This window comes from Hemitrygon akajei, chromosome 6 (assembly GCF_048418815.1).
Source record: "Hemitrygon akajei chromosome 6, sHemAka1.3, whole genome shotgun sequence".
Taxonomy (NCBI): Eukaryota; Metazoa; Chordata; class Chondrichthyes; order Myliobatiformes; family Dasyatidae; genus Hemitrygon; species Hemitrygon akajei.
This window is the reverse complement of record NC_133129.1, coordinates 133,448,542-133,471,026: the sequence shown is the minus strand read 5'-3', so window position 1 is coordinate 133,471,026 and position 22,485 is coordinate 133,448,542. Positions and strand designations below refer to the sequence as shown.

The following is a 22,485-nucleotide window of genomic DNA, read 5'->3' as shown; positions in this document are numbered from 1 at the left end:
CATCAAGTTGTTATCCGCATATTGAAACTCCATGATAGTGGTGGTGCTGATTTCACTCTTTGCCTTGAACCGGTTGAGGTTGAAAAGCTTACTGTCCATTCTATACACAATTAGGATTCCCTGTGGCAGGTCTTGGCCAATGAGGTGAAAGTTGGCAGCAGATGACAAATAGGGTGCGCACAATTATAAAGCCCTACTGTCTTGACAGTGAAAGGTTCTGATTCAGCACCATTATTGCTGATACAGTGGCTGACATGCAATCATGCAGTAGCCTCAGTTTTTGTAAGAACTTATCAGAAGTCATATCTTGATAGTATACACCAGAGGCTTAGTGGTCAACTGTATCAAGTTCCTTTGTCAAACATATGAAAGTCAAGGACAAGGATGCCTTTATTCACAGCATTTTCCTTGTAATTGGTGTGCTGTGAAGATCATGTCTGTGGTACCTCTATATGGGCTGAAAACACACTGTGATTCAGGGAGCACTTCTTCAGATAGTGAAATGAATCGGTTGACAAGGATATGTGCAAGGACTTTGCCTATTGTAGACAGGAGGGAGATGCCTCTATAGTTGCAACAACCTGCCTTGTCTCCCTTCATGAATATGTTCAACATTAGAGCATCCCTGCGCTCTAAGAACAGTTGTTCCTTTTCCCAAGAACTCCAGGTACGACCTGCAGAAGGCTACCTTAAGAGTGAAAAAGCAATTCTAAGTGAAGTCAGAGATGCAATTGGATGCACATCAGCTATGACAGGGTTTTGTAGTCATTATTTCCTACAAAGCAAAAACTAACATCATAAATAGGTGTGATGCTTCACTCCCCAATGAACTGAAATCCTTTTACACATACTTGAAAAAGGAGACCAAAACTATACCTGTGATAATCCCTGCTGCACCTGGCAACATTGTGAAATTTGTCTCAGAGGCCAATGTCAGAACATCCTTCAAGAGTTTGAACCCTCACAAGACATAAGGCCCTGACACCTGGCAGGGTAATGAAAGCCTGTGCCAACCAATTGGCTGGAGTGTTAAAGGACATCTTCAATCTTTCATTGCTGCAGTCAGAAGTTCCCACCTTCTTCAAAAGGGCATCAATCATCTGGTGCACAAGAAGAGCAGTGTCAGCTCTACAGTGATGAAATACTTTGAAAAGTTGGTCATGGCCAGAATTAACCTCTGACTAAGCAAAGGCCTGGACCCGCTGCGATATGCTTACTCCCACAAGGCATCTACAGTGGATCTCACTGGCTCTCCATTTGCCCTTGGACCACCAGGATGACAGGAATATTTATGTCAGGCAGCTGTTTAATGATTACAGCTCAACATTCAACACCCTTATCAGTACTAATCAACAAGCTTCAAAACCTGGGCTCTGTACCTCCATTTGTAACTGGATCCTTGATTTCTTCACCGGGAAACCAGTTACCACCGATCAGCAATAACATAGTGTTGCTGATAATTAACACAAGTGCACATCAAAGATGCGTTCTTAGCCTACTGCCCTACTCTCTCTACTCTCAGAACTGTATGGCTAAGTTCAAACACCATTATAAATTTGCTGATAACACAACTGTTCTTGGCAGTATCTCAGATAGTGACGGGGTGTACAGGAGTGAGATGGGTTGGCTGGTTGAGTGATGTTGCAGCAACCAAGACCTGGGAATTGACTGTGGACTTCAGTTGAAGAGGCGGTCATAAGAATGCACAGCAGTCTTCATTGAGGGGTCAGCAGTGGAGAGGGTGATCAGCTTGAAGTTCCTGGGCATCTACATCTCAGAAGATCTATCCTGGGCCCTAAGTGATGCAATCATAAAGGAGGCACACCAGTGGCTGTATTTCATTTTTAGTTTGAGGAGATTTGGTATGTCAAAGACTCTAGCAATTTTTTGTAGATGTACTGTGGACAGGAGTGCATCAACATCAGATATGGAGGCGCCAATGCACAGAATCAGAAAAGCTGCAGAGGGTTGTAAACTCAGTCAGCTCTAACACTAGCCTCCCCACCATCGATGACAGCTTCAAAAGGTGGTGCCTTAAGAAGCTGACATCCATCTTTAAGGGCCCTCACCGCCCAAGACATGCCCTCTTCTCATTACTACCATCAGGAAGGTGGTACAGGAACCTAATGACACACATTCAATGCTTTAGGAAGTTTCTTCCTTCCTGCTAGATTTCAGAATAATCCATGAAACCATGAGCACTACCTCACTATTCTGTTCTCTTTTTGAGCTACTGAATTTTAATATATTTCTTATTGTAACTAATAGTATGTTTTATGTATGGCACTGTACTGCTGCAAAATAATAAATTTCATGATACATTGGATTCCAGCTAATTGGGCCATCGATTAATTGGGATAGCCACTGATTTGGGACAACTCTTAAGAACGAATTAAGAAAATTGTATGGATTCCTTTTGTATATTTGGAACACTATGCTGCTTAATTGGAGCAGGAGACTTTCCAAACAGGTTCTAACCAGTGTCAGTCGTGTGCACCGATGTGGCCATGATGCTACACTGTGCTTAGAGCGAACAATTTTTAAATGGCATCAGTTGCATGTGTTTGTGTTCAAAAAGCAGCGATTTGCTCACTCTGGTTTCAAGCATTGAGGCATGGAAATGCAAGAAACAGCCAAGAGTGAAAATGAAACAATTTAACTACTTCAGCAAGTTACAAACTATGAAGAATTTAAAGGTATCGGCAATCACCTTGAACGTTACCTTTGGTCTCCACTGGACACTCAGCTTTCATCTATGGCTCCAAGTAGCTGTTTCCATGTCACAGGGGCCACACCCCTGTACAAAACTTTGACAGGGAGGCTAAACCAGGTGAATGTAGCTGGTGGGTCTCATACCCCAGTGAGATAGGGACATAGCAGTTCTAGCACATGAAGTCAGCTCTGACACACTGAGTAGATGAGATCCACAGTAAGATCCAATAGGCAATAAGGTGATTCAGCACTGCTCCATGGGGAGAGAAGGGCATGATGAGGCACAGAAGTAACTATGGTCATCCACTGCAAGCAGGGAAGACCCTAGTTGTGAGGCCTGGACCCCACTAGACACTGTTAAGTACACGCAACCTGTAAAAGTATCAGCAACAATAGAACACACCTGGAGACTGGTTTTGCTGTTAACAAAAATTTTTATTAGTAACTACGTCATATAGTAACTTAAACCAGGTAAATCAAGTTAACGGTGTTATGCATATATAGGTGTAAATATATAGATCCCCAAACTTCTCCAAGCTTAGGTGGTAAGTGATACAGTGTTACGATGGTATGTAAGAAAGTTCAGTTTAAATGCACAGGTTAACTAATGCGAGATGTTTGTAATCCAAAGGTGAATGTTGTGAGAAGGCAATTACATTGATATTCCACAGATTCCATGACAGCAATACAAAATAATAGCACTAGGTTTTATCTCTGAAGTTGTTCCACTCCACACATGAAGTATCACCGACAGTGATCTTCAACGAATATCCTTTCAACACAAGCGGTACCACACCCGAACTCAGCTACGGGACATCTCAAAGTGCTGGCCACAGGATACTCAAACAGAATCCATGTATGGATTATCACCTACAGTAACTTATCACAAAGGGGACCATCTTCAAGGGAACCACCACCCAGGCAAGGGTTGACACACTGGTAGATCCCACAAGGTTACCCCAATCACACACAACGTGATAGCCACTTATCCAGTTCCACAACATAGGAAATAACTCCAATAGTGATTTGCCACAGGGGTGCCTTTCTGTCAATACATGTGGTATTCACAAAGGTTTTCCCCTCACCAGAGAACCCACTCCTGTGGATTAACTAAGTGATAATCACACTTTCGTATTCGAATGGAAACAAACTCACTCTCACGGGCTACTTAGAGAGAGAGTCCAAACAGTGATCTCTTTGTCACTAGGTTTCTTCTGTTTCAAACCTATCTCTCCTCTCTTCCTGCAAACTTGTTCTAGTTGCAGAAAACCTATGAGAGTCATGTATCAATACTCAGGATCGATCTCAACTCACCCCTTTTGGGCTACTGAAAGTTTAAACCAGCGACCGACTCACTGGTATCTTCCATTGACCGAATCCATCTTGACTCTAAGCTGTGTGTCTCTGAGTCCTTGTATATTCAAAACAAGCTGCAGAGAAACCATAACATCGATTGTCCATCAAATAACTCCACCTCTCTTTCTCTCTCTGGAGCAGCTCAAACAGAGTCCAAAAGTCAGTCTCATTCTCCCAGCATTTTAAAGTGACAGTCCACAGAAAAAATGAACCCTAGAGATACATAACAACCCCAACTTCCAAGGTTGAGAGAGTGGAACTGCTCTGGTACAATAGCTTTTTCACCTTAAAACTTTCCAGCTCAGGTTTCCCATCATCGTCGGATAGTGTTCTAATTTGTTCTGTATTTCTTTTAAATGCATTATTTGTTACTCAGTTAAATGGTAGTTTGGCTTTTTTTAAAAATACCTTTTTAACTATTTTCATGAAACTTCAAATAATTGCGGCAGCTGCTTAATTGGGCCAAATGTACTTGTCTGGATGTGTCCAAATTAACTGGAATCCACTGTGTATGTCATTGATAATAAACCTGATTCTGAACAGTGATTCACACACATTTCACAGATATTCACAATGTGCTTTCTTCTACATTGAAAATACGATACACAGATTAGGTGATGCTTTGCAGAGCACATGGGTTCATGCAGGGGTGACTCTGAGCTTCCAGTGGTCTACCATTTAAATTCTTCACATTCTCACTTACCTGTCCATGGCTTCCTGCTCTATTATAACAATGCCCATTTAAAATTGAAGAACAACACCCCATCTCCTGTCAGGGCACAGTACAGAGTTCTGATCTCGATACCAAGTTCTCAAACTTTAGGTAACTTAAATATAAGCAGTGTCAGAACTGGATGTTTCTACCAGTCATCAATCCATAATTTTGACCTAGTTTATCACTTTCCATTAAAAACCCACAGCAAAACCATTAGCAAGACATTACACTGACAAAGACAATCTGCTTCTAACTGCTACATTAATCCATCTATCTTTCACTATCAGAAATGTTCGCTTCGTCTTCCCTCCCCCCCAACCTTTCCTGCAATTGAAAATAAACGTGTTATCTCCATTTCCCAAGTCTTAGACCTGAAATATTTATTCTGTTTCTCTTTCCACAGAGGCCACTAGATCTGATTTCAGATATTTGGCATCTGAAGTTTATATAAATTTTCATGAGCTTTTCTTTGGCTTCTGCTTTGGGGCCTTTTAGTTTGTCTGATCTACAACTCACACTTGTCCTGTAGCTACAAGTTAGTTGTGCATATCCTGTGAGAATACCGAAGAATTGTCCAAAGTGAGATAATGTAAAAGAGGCAATAGAACTTACTCAAAGTTCAGGCAGCCTCTTGAAGCTGTTGTTTTCCAAAGTGCTTTGCTGCAGACAAGTGGTTGTAATTTATAAATTCAAATTGCACAGCTTTAGCAACCTTTACAAAACATGCTTCTCTGTGAGGGACAATGAAAACAACACAACCCAATTTAAGCTCTGAAGAAGGTGACACAATTAATATCATCTACACCTGTCCTAAATGTCAACTCTGAGATTAGCATTGATGGTGGTTCACAAGAAATATTCAGTTCAATTACTTGAAGACAATTGTTGTATTGCAACTAAGATTTAGATGTTTACACACTAAATATTGATTTTCCCAGTTATGTAGAATACTGTACTATTTTAGAAGTCACAACGTTTAAGAATGTATCTTGAGATATGCTCCTATTGCATTCTCTGCTAAACCAAAGGTGGATTCCTGTCTTCCCTAAAATAAACTGAGATTCTCTTAGAATGCCCTATTTACTCCAGTAGAACCTAAAGGAGAACTCCAGATTTTGGTGTACTAGAATAGAGAATGTTGTACTGTACAACACAGGAACAGGCTCTTTGGCCCACAATATCCATGCTGAACACGATGTGAATTCAACTAAATCTCATCTGCCTGTACATGATCCATATCCCACCCTCATTCCCTGAAAATTAATGTGTCCAACTGTCTGTCATAGATAGTACACATCACTATTGTAGCTGCTTCCAGCACTATCCCTAGCAGCCCCATCTTACCACTTTATGTACAAAATACTTGTCCTGCACATCTTTAAGTTCCCCCACATTAAATGCATGTCCTAAAGTACCATTGTTTTAGAATATAGTTATATAGGGAAAATATTTTTATCTTCCACAAAATGCGAATGATGGAAACAAAGCTGCCCCAAGATGCAACTGGTAGAGATAGAAGTCTCAATAGGGTCCCTGATTAATTATTTAATTAATTAATCTATAATTTTAAAAGAATTCTTGTATCAATTTTCTTACTTGTCCAGTATAGGAATCTGAGAAGTATGATCATCATTCAACATCTTGAACAAATATAGGATATCTCAGTTGCACAAAGGTGACAGATGTCGTAACATTAATTTTTGGAACCACTATGCATGAAATTTAAAATATACATTACATACCCAATTTGCAAAGTTTCCTTGCAACAACATAATTGACCTGCAACATGAAATACCATCAGTCAGTTTCTTAGGTTTTGAGGAAAATACAAATTTTACAGAATCAGAGAATAATCAGCATTTAAAGTGGACATTCAGTCATCATATTTATTCAAGCTCCTTAGTATTCCTATGTGCTAAATCTTACTAATTTCTTTGTCCCTAATCCAGTATTTTTCTCCAAGTACTTATCTATTCCCCTTTTTTTTAAAATTACACTTGAATTATGCAGCCCCACTTCATTCAGTATGTATATTCAAGACAATAAATGGAAACATACGCTTACTGTAAATTTGCATCTTTTGATTCCTATTCCTAATAATAAAAATTATTTTTCTTTTTCCACCCTTTCAAAACTTCTTGTGATTTTGAAATTCTTCATTAAATCTCTCATAACATAGGTAACATAGATCAAGGTAGAACAAACTGCTTTTTGTAAACTATATTCCTTTATTAATAATGACAGGTTTGATTCAAAACAGAAATTAAGTGAAAATATTCAATGTCAGGCTGTTTCTGTGAGCAAAAACATTTAATGTTTTAAATTTTCATTAGAGCTGAAATATGGCCAATAAATTCTGCATATTCCATCTGGTTTTATGCACTCTGCAACAGGCTTCAAGCTAACAATTTACTGTGAAGGCAAATGCTACTTCTGAAAACATACTTATAATGCAAAATGTTAACATGACCAAGGGATATGGAGAGAAGGTAGGAACAAGGTATAATGAAGATCATCAAGTATGATCACACTGAACGGTACAGCTGGTTAACAGAGACCTACACCTACACCTTTGACTTCCAAAATTTCTATATTCTTCTGTTGCTCTCTAATTGCTGAAATGGGGAAGAATGGTTGAACATGGGACAAAAATACGGTTGAGAATTCTGTCATGCATCACAGAAGGGGAAGTAGAATGTGAAACTGAACAAATACAGTAAAGGGCCACCTAAGTATTGTGCAGGTAGATACTCAAATTAAGAGAAAGAAAAGTACAGTTCACGTAGCAGTTGGTGATGCTGCCACACTGTTCCAGGGACTGAGGTCTGATCCTGACCCAGGGTGCCATCTGTGTGGACTCTGTCCATTTTACCTGTGATCACTTCAGTTTTTGATGGGTGCTCTGGTTTTCTCCCACATTCCAAAGATATACAATGAAATTCCCTACCTTTGGATAGTGAATGATAAAACAAAAATCAAGGGGGATTTGTTGGATATGTGAAGCAGACACAAGTTGCAGGACTACAGTGAATTAAAAATGGATTGATGGGAGCCACCATGAATTAAAAGACATCCTATGTCATAATAAATTAATAAGTTTATTACTTACCAAGAGCACAAAACATTGTCAAATAGAAGGAACGAGGAAAAGAAGTAGGCAAATAGAATAGAATCCTTCTAAGACAAAGTGTTCTCAGGGAGATCCTGACTAATATCAGTTATAAACTCAATGACTTCCATGGTTATTTCAAGTACACCTGTCACTGTGCTTACTACAAGGACTCTATGCTCCTGGTTTCTCTACAACTGCTCATATCTGTTCAAGTGAAGAAATTGTCAAAACATACACCTTTAGTAGGGGAAGTCATTAATGAATACTTTGCTTCAGTGTCCATCAGTGAGAGGGACTTTGATGTGAGGTCAGCACAGCCCAGGCTAATGTGCTGGTGCATGTCAAGGTTAAGAGACAGTGTTGAAGCTATTGAAAAATATTAGGTTAGGTAAGTCCCCAGACTGGATGGGAAATACCCCACTATGGGAAACGAGAAACAAAATCGCTAAGACATTGTCAATGACGTTTACAGAAGTAGTACCAGAGGACTGAAGAATGGCAAATCTTTTTTTCCCACTGTTCAAGAAAAATAGTAGGGATGATCTTGGGAATTATAAACCAGTGAATCTTACGCCAGTGGTAGCCAAAAAAATTAGAGAAGATTCTTTGATACAGGATTTCTAAGCATTTGGAGTAGCCTGATTAGGGATAGTCAGCTTGACTTTGTGAGGGAGCAGCACACTCAAAATACTGGAGGAACTCAGCGGACCAGCCAGCATCAATGGAAAAGAGTAAGTAGTTGATGTTTCATGCCGAGACCCTTCATCAAGAATGGAAAAAAAAAAGAGAAGTTAGAGCAAGTTGGGGGAAGACAGGAAGTAGTACAATGTGGTAGATGATAGGTGAAAGGTGAAAAGTGAAACTGGGAGAGGGGAGGGGTGAACTAAAGAGCTGGGAAGTTGATTGCTGGAAGAGATAAAGGGCTGGAGAAGGGGTATTCCGATAGGAGAGGGTAGAAGACCATGGAAGAAAGGGAAAGGGGAAGAAACACCAGAGAGAGGTGATGTGCAGTTAAGGAGATAAGGTGAGAGAGAAAATGGGAATGGGGAAGATGAAGGGGGAGCAATTACTGGAAGTTCGTGAAATCAATGTTTGATCTTCTAGTAATTGCCACCTCCTGTTTCATCTCTCAATCACACACAGAGAAATAAATAAATGTATGTATATATATATATATAGCACTACTAATTTAATTTATATATATGTGTGTGTGTATGTGTATATAAAAATTAAATTAGTGGTGCAAAAAGAGAACAAAAAAGAAATAAAATGGTGAGGTAGTGTACATGAGTTCACTGTCAATTCAGAAATCTAATGGTGGAGAGGAAGAAGCTATTCCTAAAACATTGAGTGTGTCTTCAGGCTCCTGTACCTCCCCCTTGAACCCCTGCATGAACACAAGTGCTCTGCATGTCTTGGGTGATTGAGATCCGTAATGATGGATGCAGCCTTTCTGAGGCATCACCTTCTGAAGATGTTCTTGATGCTGGGGAGGCTAGTGCCCAAGATGGAGGTAACCGAGTTTGCAACTTCCTGCAGTTTTGCCGATCCTGTGCTGTGACCTCTCCATACCAGGTGGTAATCCAATCAGTTAGAATGCTCTCCATGGTACCTCTGTAGGAATTTGCAAAAGTCTTTGGTGACATACTAAGTCCCCTCAAACTCCTAACAAAGTATAGCTACTGTCATGCCTTCTTTGTAATTGCATCAATATGTTGGGCCCTGAATATATCTTCAGAGATGCTGCCACCCAGGAATTTGAAACTACTCAACCTTTTCACTACTGACCTTTAACGAGGACTAATGTGTTCTCTCGACTTCCCCTCCTGATCCACAATCATTTACTTGGCCTTACTGATGTTGTTATTTTGACACTCTCAACCAGCTGATTCATCTCACTCCTGTACACCTCCTTTTCACCATTTGAATTTCTGCCAACAATGGTCGTGTCATCAGTAAGTTTATAGATGGCATTTGAACTGTAAATGGCCACACATTCATGGATGTAGAGAGTATAGAGCAGTGGGCCAAGCATGCAGCTGTGAGGTACACTGGTGTTGACTGTCAGTGAGATGATGTTATTTCTGATCTGCACTGACAGTAAGGAAGTCAAGGATCCAGTTGTAGAGGGAGGTACAGAGGCCAGGTTTTTGAGCTTGTTGAATAGTACTGACAGTATGATGGTGTTGAACACTGAGCTGTAATTAGTAAACAGCAACCTGACATAGATATTGCTATTGTCCAGTTTATCCAAGCACGAGTGGAGAGCCAGTGTGATTGCATTCACTGTAGACCTATTGTGCCAATAGGCAATTTGCAACAGCTCCAAGTCCTTGCTTAGTGTTGATTAGGGCCATGACCAACCTCTCAAACCACTTCATCAGAGTAGATGTGAGTGCAACTGGGCAACAGTAGTTGAGACAGCTCGTCCTACTCTTCTAGGTCACCGGTATGATTGTCTCCCTTTTGAAGCAGATTGCAGTGAAACATTACAGCCATTTGTGATGTTAGGTTTCATCTTGTAGGAAGTAATAGCCTGCCAGAGCTGACATGCTTCTGATTCCATCTCAGAATCAGAATAGCCTTCTGTAGGTCCTGCCTGGACCTTGTAAAGTTCTGAATCACTGTTCTTGAATATCACAGATCTAGCCCTCAGCAGACTACAAATCTGCTGTTCATCCATGGCTTTTAGTTTGGGTAAGTACACAGATCATCCACACAGGTCTTGATGAAGTTGGTGACAAACTCATTGTTTTATACACTTCCATAAGGTAGTCTCTCAGTTTCCCATGCCTCAAGGAATAAACTCCTGGCCTATCTAAACTCTCCCTCAAGATCTGGCAAACATCCTTGTAAATCTTTTTTGTACTCTCTCCAGTTTAATAATATCTTTTCTACAGTAGGTTGCCCATAAACTGACAACAATGAACCTCACATTCATTTGACTCCTTTTCTTACCCTAGTGAGAGTAGGAATAGGAGGCAAATTAAAGTGTGGCTTTAGAGTTGTAACAGAAAGGAGGAATTCAGGCTCTTGGACCACTTGGATCCTGTCTGGGGCAGACACAATGTTTACAAGAGGAGAGGATTGCACCTGAACTGAAAGTGGAGCAATATCCTATCAGAAAAAAAATTGCTACTGGGGGAGGGCGGCTTAAACTGGTGTGGCAAAAGGTTAGCAGCCAAAATAGTAGTATAGACAATGTGAAAGCTAAAACAAATATAGAAGATAAAACAAACAAGTACTACAAGCAGGATGAGAGGGAGCAAGGCAGAAAGAGAGAAATAGCTGATCTAAGAGGGTAATCTGCATTTTTTCAATGTAACAAGTCTGACAAGACAATGAACTTGTCACAGTCACATGGGATTATGACATTTCAACTATTACAGAAACACAGTCGGGAGATGGGCAAGTTTGGCAACTTAGTGTTCTTGGTACAGATGCCAAAAGAACGGTGCAGGTGGATGTTAGAGTGAAGAGGGAATTGCATTATTGATCATGATGAATATCATGGTAGGATATTATAAGATAAATTTCTAGTGAAGGTCAATGGGTAGAACCTAGAAATATGAAGGAATGATCATTTTATGGCATTATACTCTAGGGTCAGCAGAACATGAGTAAATATTTAGGGAAATTGACATTAGGTATAGAAATAAGGTAGTAATACGTTATTTTAACTTCTGTAATATTAATGAGGACTGCCACGGTGGTAAGGGTTTAAATGGGACAAAATTTGCCAAGTGCATCGGAAGGGTTTTCTTGGTGGTTTGTTCTGACAAATCTGAGAGGCCTGTCTTACAATCAGTTTTCTGAAGTAGCACATACATGGACCTACGAGAGAAGGAACTACACTCGATCTTCTCTCAGATAATGAGGTTGGGCAAGTGGCTGATGCAACAGAGGGTGAGCACTTTGTGACCACTGACCATAATTCTATTAGTTTTAAAATACTCATGATAAAAGATAGTAATGATCCACAAAATAAAATCCTGAATTGGGGGGTGGGGGAAGTGAGCAGAAGCAAATTTTGATGGCATTAAACAAGAACTTGCAACAATTGATTAGGAGAGGCAGTAAGCAGATAAAAAAAGATGTCAGAAAGGCTTTTAAAAAACATTGTGAGAATTTTCCAGAAAGATGAAGGGCAAGGCTAGCAGAAGGCTTACCTTAGCTGACAATGATATTGATGCTCTAATCAAGAAAAAGGAGGTTCATATCAAGTATTGACAGCTAGAAATCCCTGACAGAGAAGGTGAGAACAGCAACTGGAAACATCAGGGAACACTCCACTGACCCAAAATCATGAATGCTAAGGAAGACTTAAGTGTCAGGGCTTGAGAAACATCTTCCCTAGCATCCTCCTAGCCAATGTGCAATCATTAGAAAATAAGATAGAAGACCTCTCACTCAGATTGCTATATTAAAGAGACACAAAAGACTGCTGTACACTGTTTCACACAGACATGGTTTTCCCCATCTCCTTCAGCTTGAGGGTTTCATCCACTACATGGATTAGAAGGTAGCTTCAAGTAAATGGAGGTGGAAATTGTCAGTAGCTTTAAATTCTTTGGCATTAACGTAAGAAATAGTAGTTCATCTGGCCCGTTGAGCCTACTCTTCCATTCAATAAGATCATGGCTGATCTGGCCATAGACACATATCCACCTAACTGCCTTTGCCTGCATAACTCTTAATTCCTCTACTATGCAAAAATCTATCCAACACTGTCTTAAATAAATTCACTGAGGTAACCTCCACTGCTTCATTAGGCAAAGAATTCCACAGATTCACCACTCTCTGGGAAAAGTAGTTCCTCCTTATCTCCATCCTAAATCTATTCCCCCAATGTTAACACATCAGAGAATCTGCCCTAAGGCAGTACACAAGTGTCATCACAAAGAAGGCATGACAAATTTCTCAGCAGTTTGTGTAGATTCAACATGTCAAAACTTTGACAAACTTCTATAGAAGCACAATGGAGTCATGTGGGGGCGTGCCTTATTCTGATGTCAAAAGTCACTTCAGTTGTGATTGGTTAGTTTAGAAACTTCAGCTGCTTTTCCCATTGTATAGATGGGTTAGATAGTTTCAAATATCCTGCATATATAAAATAACACATGGAAGGAGCTTGCTTTCTTCTTCCTTTAAGGCAAGGATGCACATTATGATTGAGAAGGTATTTTCTACATGCACTTTTAGCTAAGTATGTCTGTTGAATATTCAGCTTTGTAGTGTCTGTAACTTGGGGAACATTAATGTTTAATCATATCTTTAATGTTTGTAAATAAATGATTATTATTCCTACTCGCTGAGACTGTTTCCTGTATCACTTGCCACACCCATCAACCCGATTGAACATTATATTTGGTGCTGCAAGCAGGGTATGGTTTTTTGAGCAGAAATGCATTTTTAATAGATTATTTAAAAGAGAGGAACATCAGTATGAGAGATGCAGAGTCCCAGGGTGGACAGATAATAGTGCAGGCTTTGGAAGTCTTGATAGCTTACTGATGGGTCATGGGATGCCGGAAGATTGGTCAGTTAGATTTCACTGGGGTTGAAATAACACTTTGTTTCTATACTTAAATCATTGGGTTTTCTCAAAAGATAACTGTGGGATGCTTTCTGGCTGTTTGCTGCAATTGTAAGGCATCAGTATAAAATGACAGCGAGTCTCAAGAATGAATTCGAAGACCTCAGTCAGTGCTGTATTATTTTGAGTGAATCATTATTGATGGCGCAGAGTAGGGCTACGAAGTTAGAAAAGATGAATATACAGAAAGCTTGTTGGCTAACGAAAATACAGAATCTAAAGGTGGCTCAAAGGGCCTATTGATCCCATTAAGGTTTGAGCCATGTTGAGACGGGATGATGATCCTACTGTGGTGCTGGAAAATGGGGATATCTGGCTGGATGATGAAAATGAGTGAGAGAGAGTAGCGTGGATACCTCGGTTTAATCCACTAGATGATTGCCCTCTCCTTCGTGTATCTGAAAGAGCACAAGCCAGGCCAGTGATTACACGTTCCCATACCCGCTGTGCAGGGGTATCGGCCTGCAGCTTCTTCCTCTCAAGAGGGGTAGGGGAAGGAAGCTCAGGAATGTGTGGGGGATAGTATAATGGACATCTTCGACACAACAGAGTTCAGAGAATTCTCTATTAAGGAATTAACAAATTTAGATGATAGGTACAGCCAGAAGGCTGGGGAGACTTTGGCCTCGTGGTTATTGAGAATATGGAATGGTGGTGGTGGTGGTGGTGGTGGTGGGGGGTACCGGAGTGATCCTATCTAACAGAGATGAACGTCTTAGGGAGCCTATTGTCCCAACATGCGATCAATAACACCCAGAGAACACTGCTTGCTTCCACTGAGCACAAAACATCACTATGGATTCAGGTAACAGCAGCAGTTAAGTGCGCACTCTCATTGAGTGGCATTTAAAACCCCAAGTGGAGTGGAGCACAGTAGAGCAGGGTACTAGGTGTTCGACGCCAGTGGGCTTTTATCACAGAAAAATACTGCAATAGTGGTATTCCACCAGAAGATATTGAATTAACTTCTGGAATGGTGAGACATTGTATATCGGTGAGACCCAGCGTAGATTGGGAGACAACTTCACTGAGCACCTACACTCTGTCCACCAGTAAAAGCGGGATCTTCCAGTGGCCGCCCACTTTAATTCCATAGTGAATGGTAGGGCACTGAGTACTGTGGTAGAACAAAGAGATCTGGGATTACTGGTTCATAATTCATTGAAAGTGGTGTCACAGGTAGATAGGGTCACAAAGCAAGCCTTTGGAACATTGCCCTTCATAAATCAATATATTGAGTACAGGAGAAGGCATATGAGAGAATCTGCAGATGCTGGAAATCCAAGCAACACACACAAAATGCTGGAGGAACTCAGCAGGCCAGGCAGCATCTATGGAAAAGAGTACAATTGACACTTTGGGCCAAAACCCTTCAGCAGGACTGGAGGAAAAAAGATGAGGAGTAGAGTTAAAAGGTGAAGGGAGGGAGAAACACAAGGTGATAGGTGAAACAAAAAGCTGAGAAGTCAATTGGTGAAAAAGATACAGGGCTCTGTATCTTCCTATACAGGAAGGGGGAATCTAATTGGAGAGGACAGGAGGCCATGGAAGAAAGAAAAGCAGTGAGGAGCACCAGAAGGAGGCGATGGGCAGGCAAGAAGATAAGAGAGAGAGAAAAGGGGATGAGAAATGGTGAAAGTGGGGATGCCATGACTGGAAGTTCAAGAAATTGATGTTCATGCTATCAGGTTGCAGGTAGCATATTCTACCCAGACAGAATACAAGGTATTGTTCCTCCAACCTGAGTGTGGCCTCATCGTGACAGCAGAGGAGGAATGGATAGACATATCGGAATGGAATGGGAATGTTATGTTGAAGTTGTACAAGATGTTGGTGAGGCCCAGTTTAAGGTCGAGGAGTGCAGAGAAAATTTACAAGGATGTTGCCGGGTCTGGAGACTCTAAGTTAAAAGGGAAGATTGAATAAGTTAGGACCTTGGAACCTAGAAGATTGTGAAGAGATTTGATAGAGGTATGCAAAATTATGAGGGGTATAGATAGGGTAAATGCCAGCAGGCTTTTTCTACTGAGGTTCAGTGGGACTGCAACCAGAGGTCATGAGTTAAGGGTGAAGGATGAGAAGTTTAAGGCGAATATGAAGGAAACTTCTTCATTCAGTCTTAAGAGTAGAATGAGCTACTAGCATAAGTGAGCTCAATTTCAATGCTTAAGAGAAGTTTGGATAGGTTCACGGATAGTAGCAGTATGGAGCGCTATTGTCTGAGTGCAGGTCGAAGGGAGTAGGCAGTTTAAATGGTTTGGGCATGGACTAGATGGGCCAAAGAGCCTATTTCTGTGTTGTACTTTTCTGTAACTATGAAAGATTTGAAGGGATATAGGCTAACATGGGCAAATTGGACTAGCTTAGGTTGGCAGATTGATCAGCATGGACAACTTGAGCCAAAGGGCCTGTTTCTGTGCTGTATATTAATAACTCACAGCAGGCTAATTGTTCTGTTGTTCCTTACATTTTTTCTCCTTCCTTATTGACATGCAATTCACCATACTGTTGTGATTTTTCCAGAATCTAAAGAATTTTGTAAGATTACAATCAAAGATTACTATTTGCTTCTCTTTAGAAGCATAAATACAGGATATGAGGTCCAGGATATTTGATCCCAATTGAACGTCTAATGTTACAAACTATAATGTTTTATAAACAAACCAACAGCAATAGATTACACCTGGAATCTGGTTTTGATGTTAAAACTACTATCTTTATTAGTAACTACTTATAATATGATAAGTTAAACAAGATAAACAAAAGTTAACAGTGTTATGTGTATAAACGTGTGTAAATATAACTCCCAAACTATCGAGCCTGGGGGAACAAGGCTTAGAGTCTTGAGATTGTAAAGTAGGAAAGTTCAGTAATCCAAGGAATAAATGATGGGAGAGAGATATTTGTAATCCAAGGTAAAATGTAGAGAGAAGGCAACTACGTCGAATTTCACATGTTCCACAATGGCAATTAATGGCTCGAAGATCCTCCGTCGAGCTGTTCCAAATCCACACACAAATTACCACCAAAGTGATCTGTCACAGGGATATCATCTTCAAGGGGTTACCACATTACATACCCAGGCAAGGGTTAACGAGTGGTCCTACAAGACATTCCTAAATCCACTCCTATGGACTACACAAAGTGACAGCTACACATTCGATGTGCACTGGATCGATAATCAACCCACCCTTGTGGGTATAGCAGAGTTCCAAATTCCCAGCTTCGACAAGCTAGAGCTGTTACCTTTTCCAGGTTCGCTCCTCCCTCTCTCTCTTCTTCTGACTTCTGACTCCTGACTCTGACTGTCTGTGTCCTTGTTTTAATTTTTGTAATTTATTTTTTATTGAAGTTCATCATCAAACTAACATTTCCATAAGATGTATTTCAGACATTTCATCATATAATCATATATATCACAAATCTCCACAAAGTATCTATCTGAGGTATACACTCATAGAAAAGAGTGGAAAGAAAAAACAAGCAAAAGGAAAGAACTATGTACAAGTAGGGAGTGATCTTTTTTTCCCACAACAGATTCACAACAGAATGAAATCAGGCCAATGAGGCATTATGTTGTTAAACCATTTTTCCCAGTATGAATCAAATTGTTCCAGCTTATGATTAACATATGCTATTATCTTCTCCATTTTGTAAATGTCCATTGTAATTTCCATCCATGTTCTTAAAGTTGGGCTCTTCTGTGATAACCATTTCCTAGTAAGAATCTTTTTACCAGCCACCATCAGTATATTCATTAAATATTTATCTCTTTTCAACCATTCTTGAGGTATATATCCAAAATATATGGTCTTACTCTCTTTCACATTTAAAGATGTCTTGTAGGGCACTGTGTATCCCCTTCCAATAGTTTTTGATAACAGGGCAGTCCCAAAAAATATAATGACTTGCATTTTGATTTCCACAATTTCTCCAGCAAACAGGGAGGTTACTATCATAATGGGATTTCTGAGAGGGTGTAATAAAATATCTTATCAAGTTTTTCCATCCAAACTCCCTCCATTTCTGTGAACTGGTACACTTCCACTGATACCTCCATATTGTTGTCCATTCTTCCTCAGATATAATTATCCCTCCTTCCTTCTCCCATTTTGTTTTAATGTATGAAGTCGAATGTGTTTTAAGATTTGACAACCCCTTATACCTGCTTGAAATGATTCTACTACTATTATCTGAATGTACTTGCCTTGGTTACATTTTTAAGCGTCTTATTAACATATTGTCGCATCTGTAAATACCAATAAAAATCTTGCTTTTCTAATAAGTGTTTCTCTTTAAGCATTTCAAAACTGAACAGTGTTCCTTCTTTCATTATGTTGCAAAGAACTGTTATTCCTTTAGCTGTCCAGTCCTTAAATCTAGCATCCAATTTATTTGATGTAAAATCCAAGTCATATGCACACCATTTAAGAATTGCAATATCTCCCTCTAGATTATATTCTTTTATAGTAGTTTTCCATATTTTTAGAGTCAATTTCACCCATGGGTTATCAATAGTATTTATGTACCTTTGCAGGTTGTTATCAGCCAAAATTGCTTGTATGGGGATGGGAAGTACCCGCTCCTCAATGTTTTTCCATTGAGTGTCATATGATGGGTTGCACCAACATATCACAGCTCTCAACTGTGCTGCAAAATAATAATCTCTAAGAGATAGTAGACCCCATCCCCCCTTTTCCTTTGCTACTTGCAAAGTTTTGAGATGAACTCTAGGCCTTTTACCCTGCCAAATATACTTTGATAGCATCTTGTTCCATTCATTGAATTGATTTTGACTAATCTCTATTGGTAGGGTCTGAAAGAGATATAACAGTCTGGGCAGTATATTCATTTTAATAGACTCAATCCTTGAACTGAGACTGGAAAAAAGGAATCAGGTTCCATCTTGCCACATCTTCCTTAATTTTTTATATAAATGCTGATAATTACATTCTGATAATTTTGCCAAATCTTTTGGCATAATAATGGCCAAATATTTGAAAGACTCTGTGTGCCATGGCCCAGGGGTATCGACTTTCAATTTCTCATGGTGGGCGATAGTAATATGAAAGTAATTGGGTTTTATCTATGTTGATCTTGTATCCTGATAATTGACCATATTGTTCAAAGGATTGCATCAATTTAGGTAAAAAGTATGTTGGTTACCCTAGATAGATCAAAATGTCATCCACATAACAAGCCAATTTATGCTCTGTCCCTTTAATAGTACTTCCCCTGATATCTTTTTTGTCTGATGTATTGAGCTAATGGTTCCAGATATAACGTGAAGAGTAGCGGTGACCATGTACAACCCTGTCTCGTGCCCCTTTCTAGGGTAAGACTATTTGATAAATATCCATTGATTTTAATCCTAGCAGTAGGATTGTCATATAGTGTCTGTATAGTTTTAATAATTGTGTCTTGGAAACCAAATCTAAGTAAAACTCTGTAAAGAAAATTCCAATTAACCGAATCAAATGCTTTTTCAGCGTCCACACTTATCACTATTGCTTCGATTTTATTTTTTTGTATATGATCCATAATGTTAAGTGTCCTTCGTATATTGTCCTGTGTCTGGCATTGTCATATAAAACCTGTCTGATCGTTACGTATCAGTATGGGTAGAAACGCTTCTAATCATTTGACCATGATGGAGGTAAATAACCTATAATCTACATTAAGAATGGATATTGGTCTAAATGACTCGCATTCCATTTTATCCTTGCCTTCTTTTGGTTTAGCTGAGATTATCGCTTCCTTCCAACTGGGTGGCATTTGTGCCTTTTTTAGAGCCCAGTTCAGTGTGGGGAGTAAAACAGGAATTAACTCATTTTTAAATTCTTTGTACCACTCTGTCGTATACCCATCTGATCCTGGTGACTTGCTTAATTTAAGCCTACTAATTGCAGCTTTTAATTCAACTTCAGTTATGTCAGCAGTCATCATTCTATTTTGTTCTTCACTTAAAGTGGATAACTCTTGAGAATTCAAGAAGGTGTCAGTTTGGGTTAAGCTTCCCCCTGGAACTTTGGAATATAGAGTTTTGTAAAACACTTCAAAAGCTTCTTGAATTTCACTTAGCTTATTTTTTATCATTTTTGTTCTTGGGTCCCTAATCCTATGAATTGTATTTTCTGCTATCTTTTTTTTCAGTTTCCATGTCAGTATTTTCATAGATTTCAATCCACTTTCATAATGTCTGTTTCAGAAACATTAAGTTTTTCCTGATTTCTTGCATAGCCAGACTATTTATTTCATTCCTAATTCTTTTAATTTCCCCTAATGTATCCTGTGCCAAATTCAATTCGTTTTTTCTCTAGTTCCTTCAGCCTATTTTGTAATTCCTCTGTTTTATTCCTTATTTTTTTCTTATATGAAGATATCGCTATAATTTTTCCTCTTAAGACCACCTTCAGAGTATCCCATAAAATGGGAGGTGAAACCTCTCCATTATCATTAAATTCTAAGTAGAGACCAATTTCTTTTTTAATTTGTTCTTTAAAGTACAGATCATTGAGTAGACTTGAATTTAGTTTCCAAGTAGTATTCTTTGGTTGTAGGTCAAAATCAACAGATAAATATATAGGTGCATGGTCACTTACATCTATTGTCCCAATTCCACAGGTGTTTATTTTGTCTTTGTCTTTTCCAAATGTTATGAAATAGTCTATTCTTGTATATACAGAATGGGGAGCAGAATAATGAGTGTAATCCCTTCTGTCATGGAAAAGGTCCCTGCATATATCAATTAAACCAACATCCTCAAAAAGTGTATTAACTTTCTTATGTAAAGATTTTGTTTCTTAGGTTTTTCTATTGGAAGAGTCTAAGTTTGGTTGTAATTGTAAATTTAAGTCTCCCCCACATATCAGGAGACGTTCTGTTTCCGTTACCATAATATCAGTAATTTTCTGAAAGAAACCAATATCACTTCCTGGGGGTACGTATATATATTCAATAGAGTAACTGAATTTCCGTCTATATTCCCCCTTACCAGAATATATCTGCCCTCTTTATCTCCTATTTCAAATACTTTTTCAAAATTTAGCTTACTTGAGATAAGAATAGCAACTCCTCTCCTATGTCTTGATTTATATGAGGAGAAAAACAGATTACTGAAGCCCATTCTCTTTAGTTTTTTATGCTCATTATCACTTAAATGAGTTTCCTGTAAATATACTACATGGGCTTGTTCTTTTTTCATTTTGGATAAAATTCTGTTACGTTTAATTGGATTTAATAGCCCATTGACATTAAAAGAAATGAATTTTACCTTGTCCTTAGCCACCTGTATTTATCTGTCAATGTATCATTGAAATTAGAATAAAACTTAATCGATCTACTCCCTGAACAAATAAGAACCAAGTAACGCAAATAATAACAAAAATGGCAACGATCGTGTGATTCCAAGGCTGAGGTCTCTAGTAGATGACCCTGTGTTGAGCTAGAGGAAAGGTCTAGCTGTGGGGGATAAACCCTCCTACTTGTGAGTTGAGGGCCCCCATTGCAGTATTCATAAAAGTCAGTGAACAAATCCATTACACAGAAAAGATTTCCCTGTGTACTCCTCTTATATATATATATATTATATATATATATATATATATACACACACATATATATTACATACATACACATATATGCACACATATATATATTCTCATTTTGGTGGGGGAAAAAGGAGTAAGTGAGCGAATAAAGAATAACCACTAAGTAATATAAAATCCACATATCCATATAAGTATTTCTTGAGATAGGTATATCACCATCTACTTTTGCTTCCGTTTAGCTTCTCAACATTTTTAAAGTTAGCCAAACCTTATGGCTCTTCTGAAGGGTGTGAGCACTGTCTTTGGGAAACTCCCGGTCTCTTCCTGATACATTTCTCTCAGCACCCTCCCGTCTCCTGCCTTCTCGATTCTCGCACTATTTCCCAAGCGGAGTGGGGTAATTCCTCAGTCAGGCTTTCCCTCATTTTAGTCACGCTGATGGGCAACCCTCTGGCCTTCATGTCTGTAGTCGCCTCTTCCACTATCTGGTACAACTGCGTCTCGTTGTCATAAAACACTCGAAGTTTAGCAAGGTACGGAGTTTGAAATCTAGTCATTTTTTGCTTCAGTACTCGCTTTACTTCAGAGTATTCTTTGCACTTCTGCAGGACCGCGGGGGGTTAATCTTGGTCGAAATATATTTATTTATCGTCTAAAAACACTCTCCTTTTAACCCAGGCCCTTTGTAGAATCTCCGCCTTGGTGCTGTACCGAAGGAATTTAATTATTATTGAGTGTGGCTTATCTTGGGTAGACTTCAGGACTAACATGTGGTGGGCTCTTTCGATTTCCAGCTCCATAGCTGAGGGAAGATCCAGCGCGTCCCACAGTAACTTTCTGACAAACTCCATCATAGACGAGCCCTCTGCTCCTTCAGGAACGTTATAGATTCTGATATTTTTCCGCCGTGATCTTCCCTCCAGGTCAAGCAGTTTACCTTCTTGGTGATTTAATATTTTTATTGTCTTACTCAATATCCGTTCCACGTTTTGAACGCAATCTTCCACCTTCTCAATTCGAGTCTCTGCCACCGCTATTTTTTGATTGGCGCTAGCAAGTTCTGACTTAATATCACGGAGCTGCTGCTTTATTTCTTTCTGAAACTCCCTTATCTCTTTCGGAATTTCGATCATATTCGCCGCTTCACCTGAACGAGGCCCAACGTCCGCCTCGCTAGCATGCAGTCGGGTAGGAGAGCCGCTCGCTGCACTCCTCTCGGCCGCAGGCTCCGCAGTGTCGCTTTTTTTATTTCCATTCCTTTTCCCCATTCTTGCCCCTCTTTTCAGTTCAAATATTTTTCAAAAAATACTATATTTGATGGGTTAACGGGGCTTAATACGCATTTTTCCGGAGGAGCTAGTGACTTAAGCTGCCATTCTCGACGATGACATCACTGGAAACCTCCTGCGTCCTTGTTTTAAAGGTAAACAAGCTGCGAGTCAGT

At 39.4% G+C, this 22,485-nt stretch overlaps 1 protein-coding gene across 1 annotated transcript in view; it reads right to left on the bottom strand.

The window, feature by feature from the left end:
* The window catches only part of LOC140729846 (anoctamin-9-like), a 146,814-nt gene that overhangs the window by 59,650 nt on the left and 64,679 nt on the right, over nt 1-22,485 (bottom strand). The window contains exon 11 of the mRNA XM_073050056.1: nt 6,526-6,562. Coding sequence (XP_072906157.1) covers nt 6,526-6,562 — 37 coding nt within the window. The remainder of the gene's footprint in view (nt 1-6,525; nt 6,563-22,485) is intronic.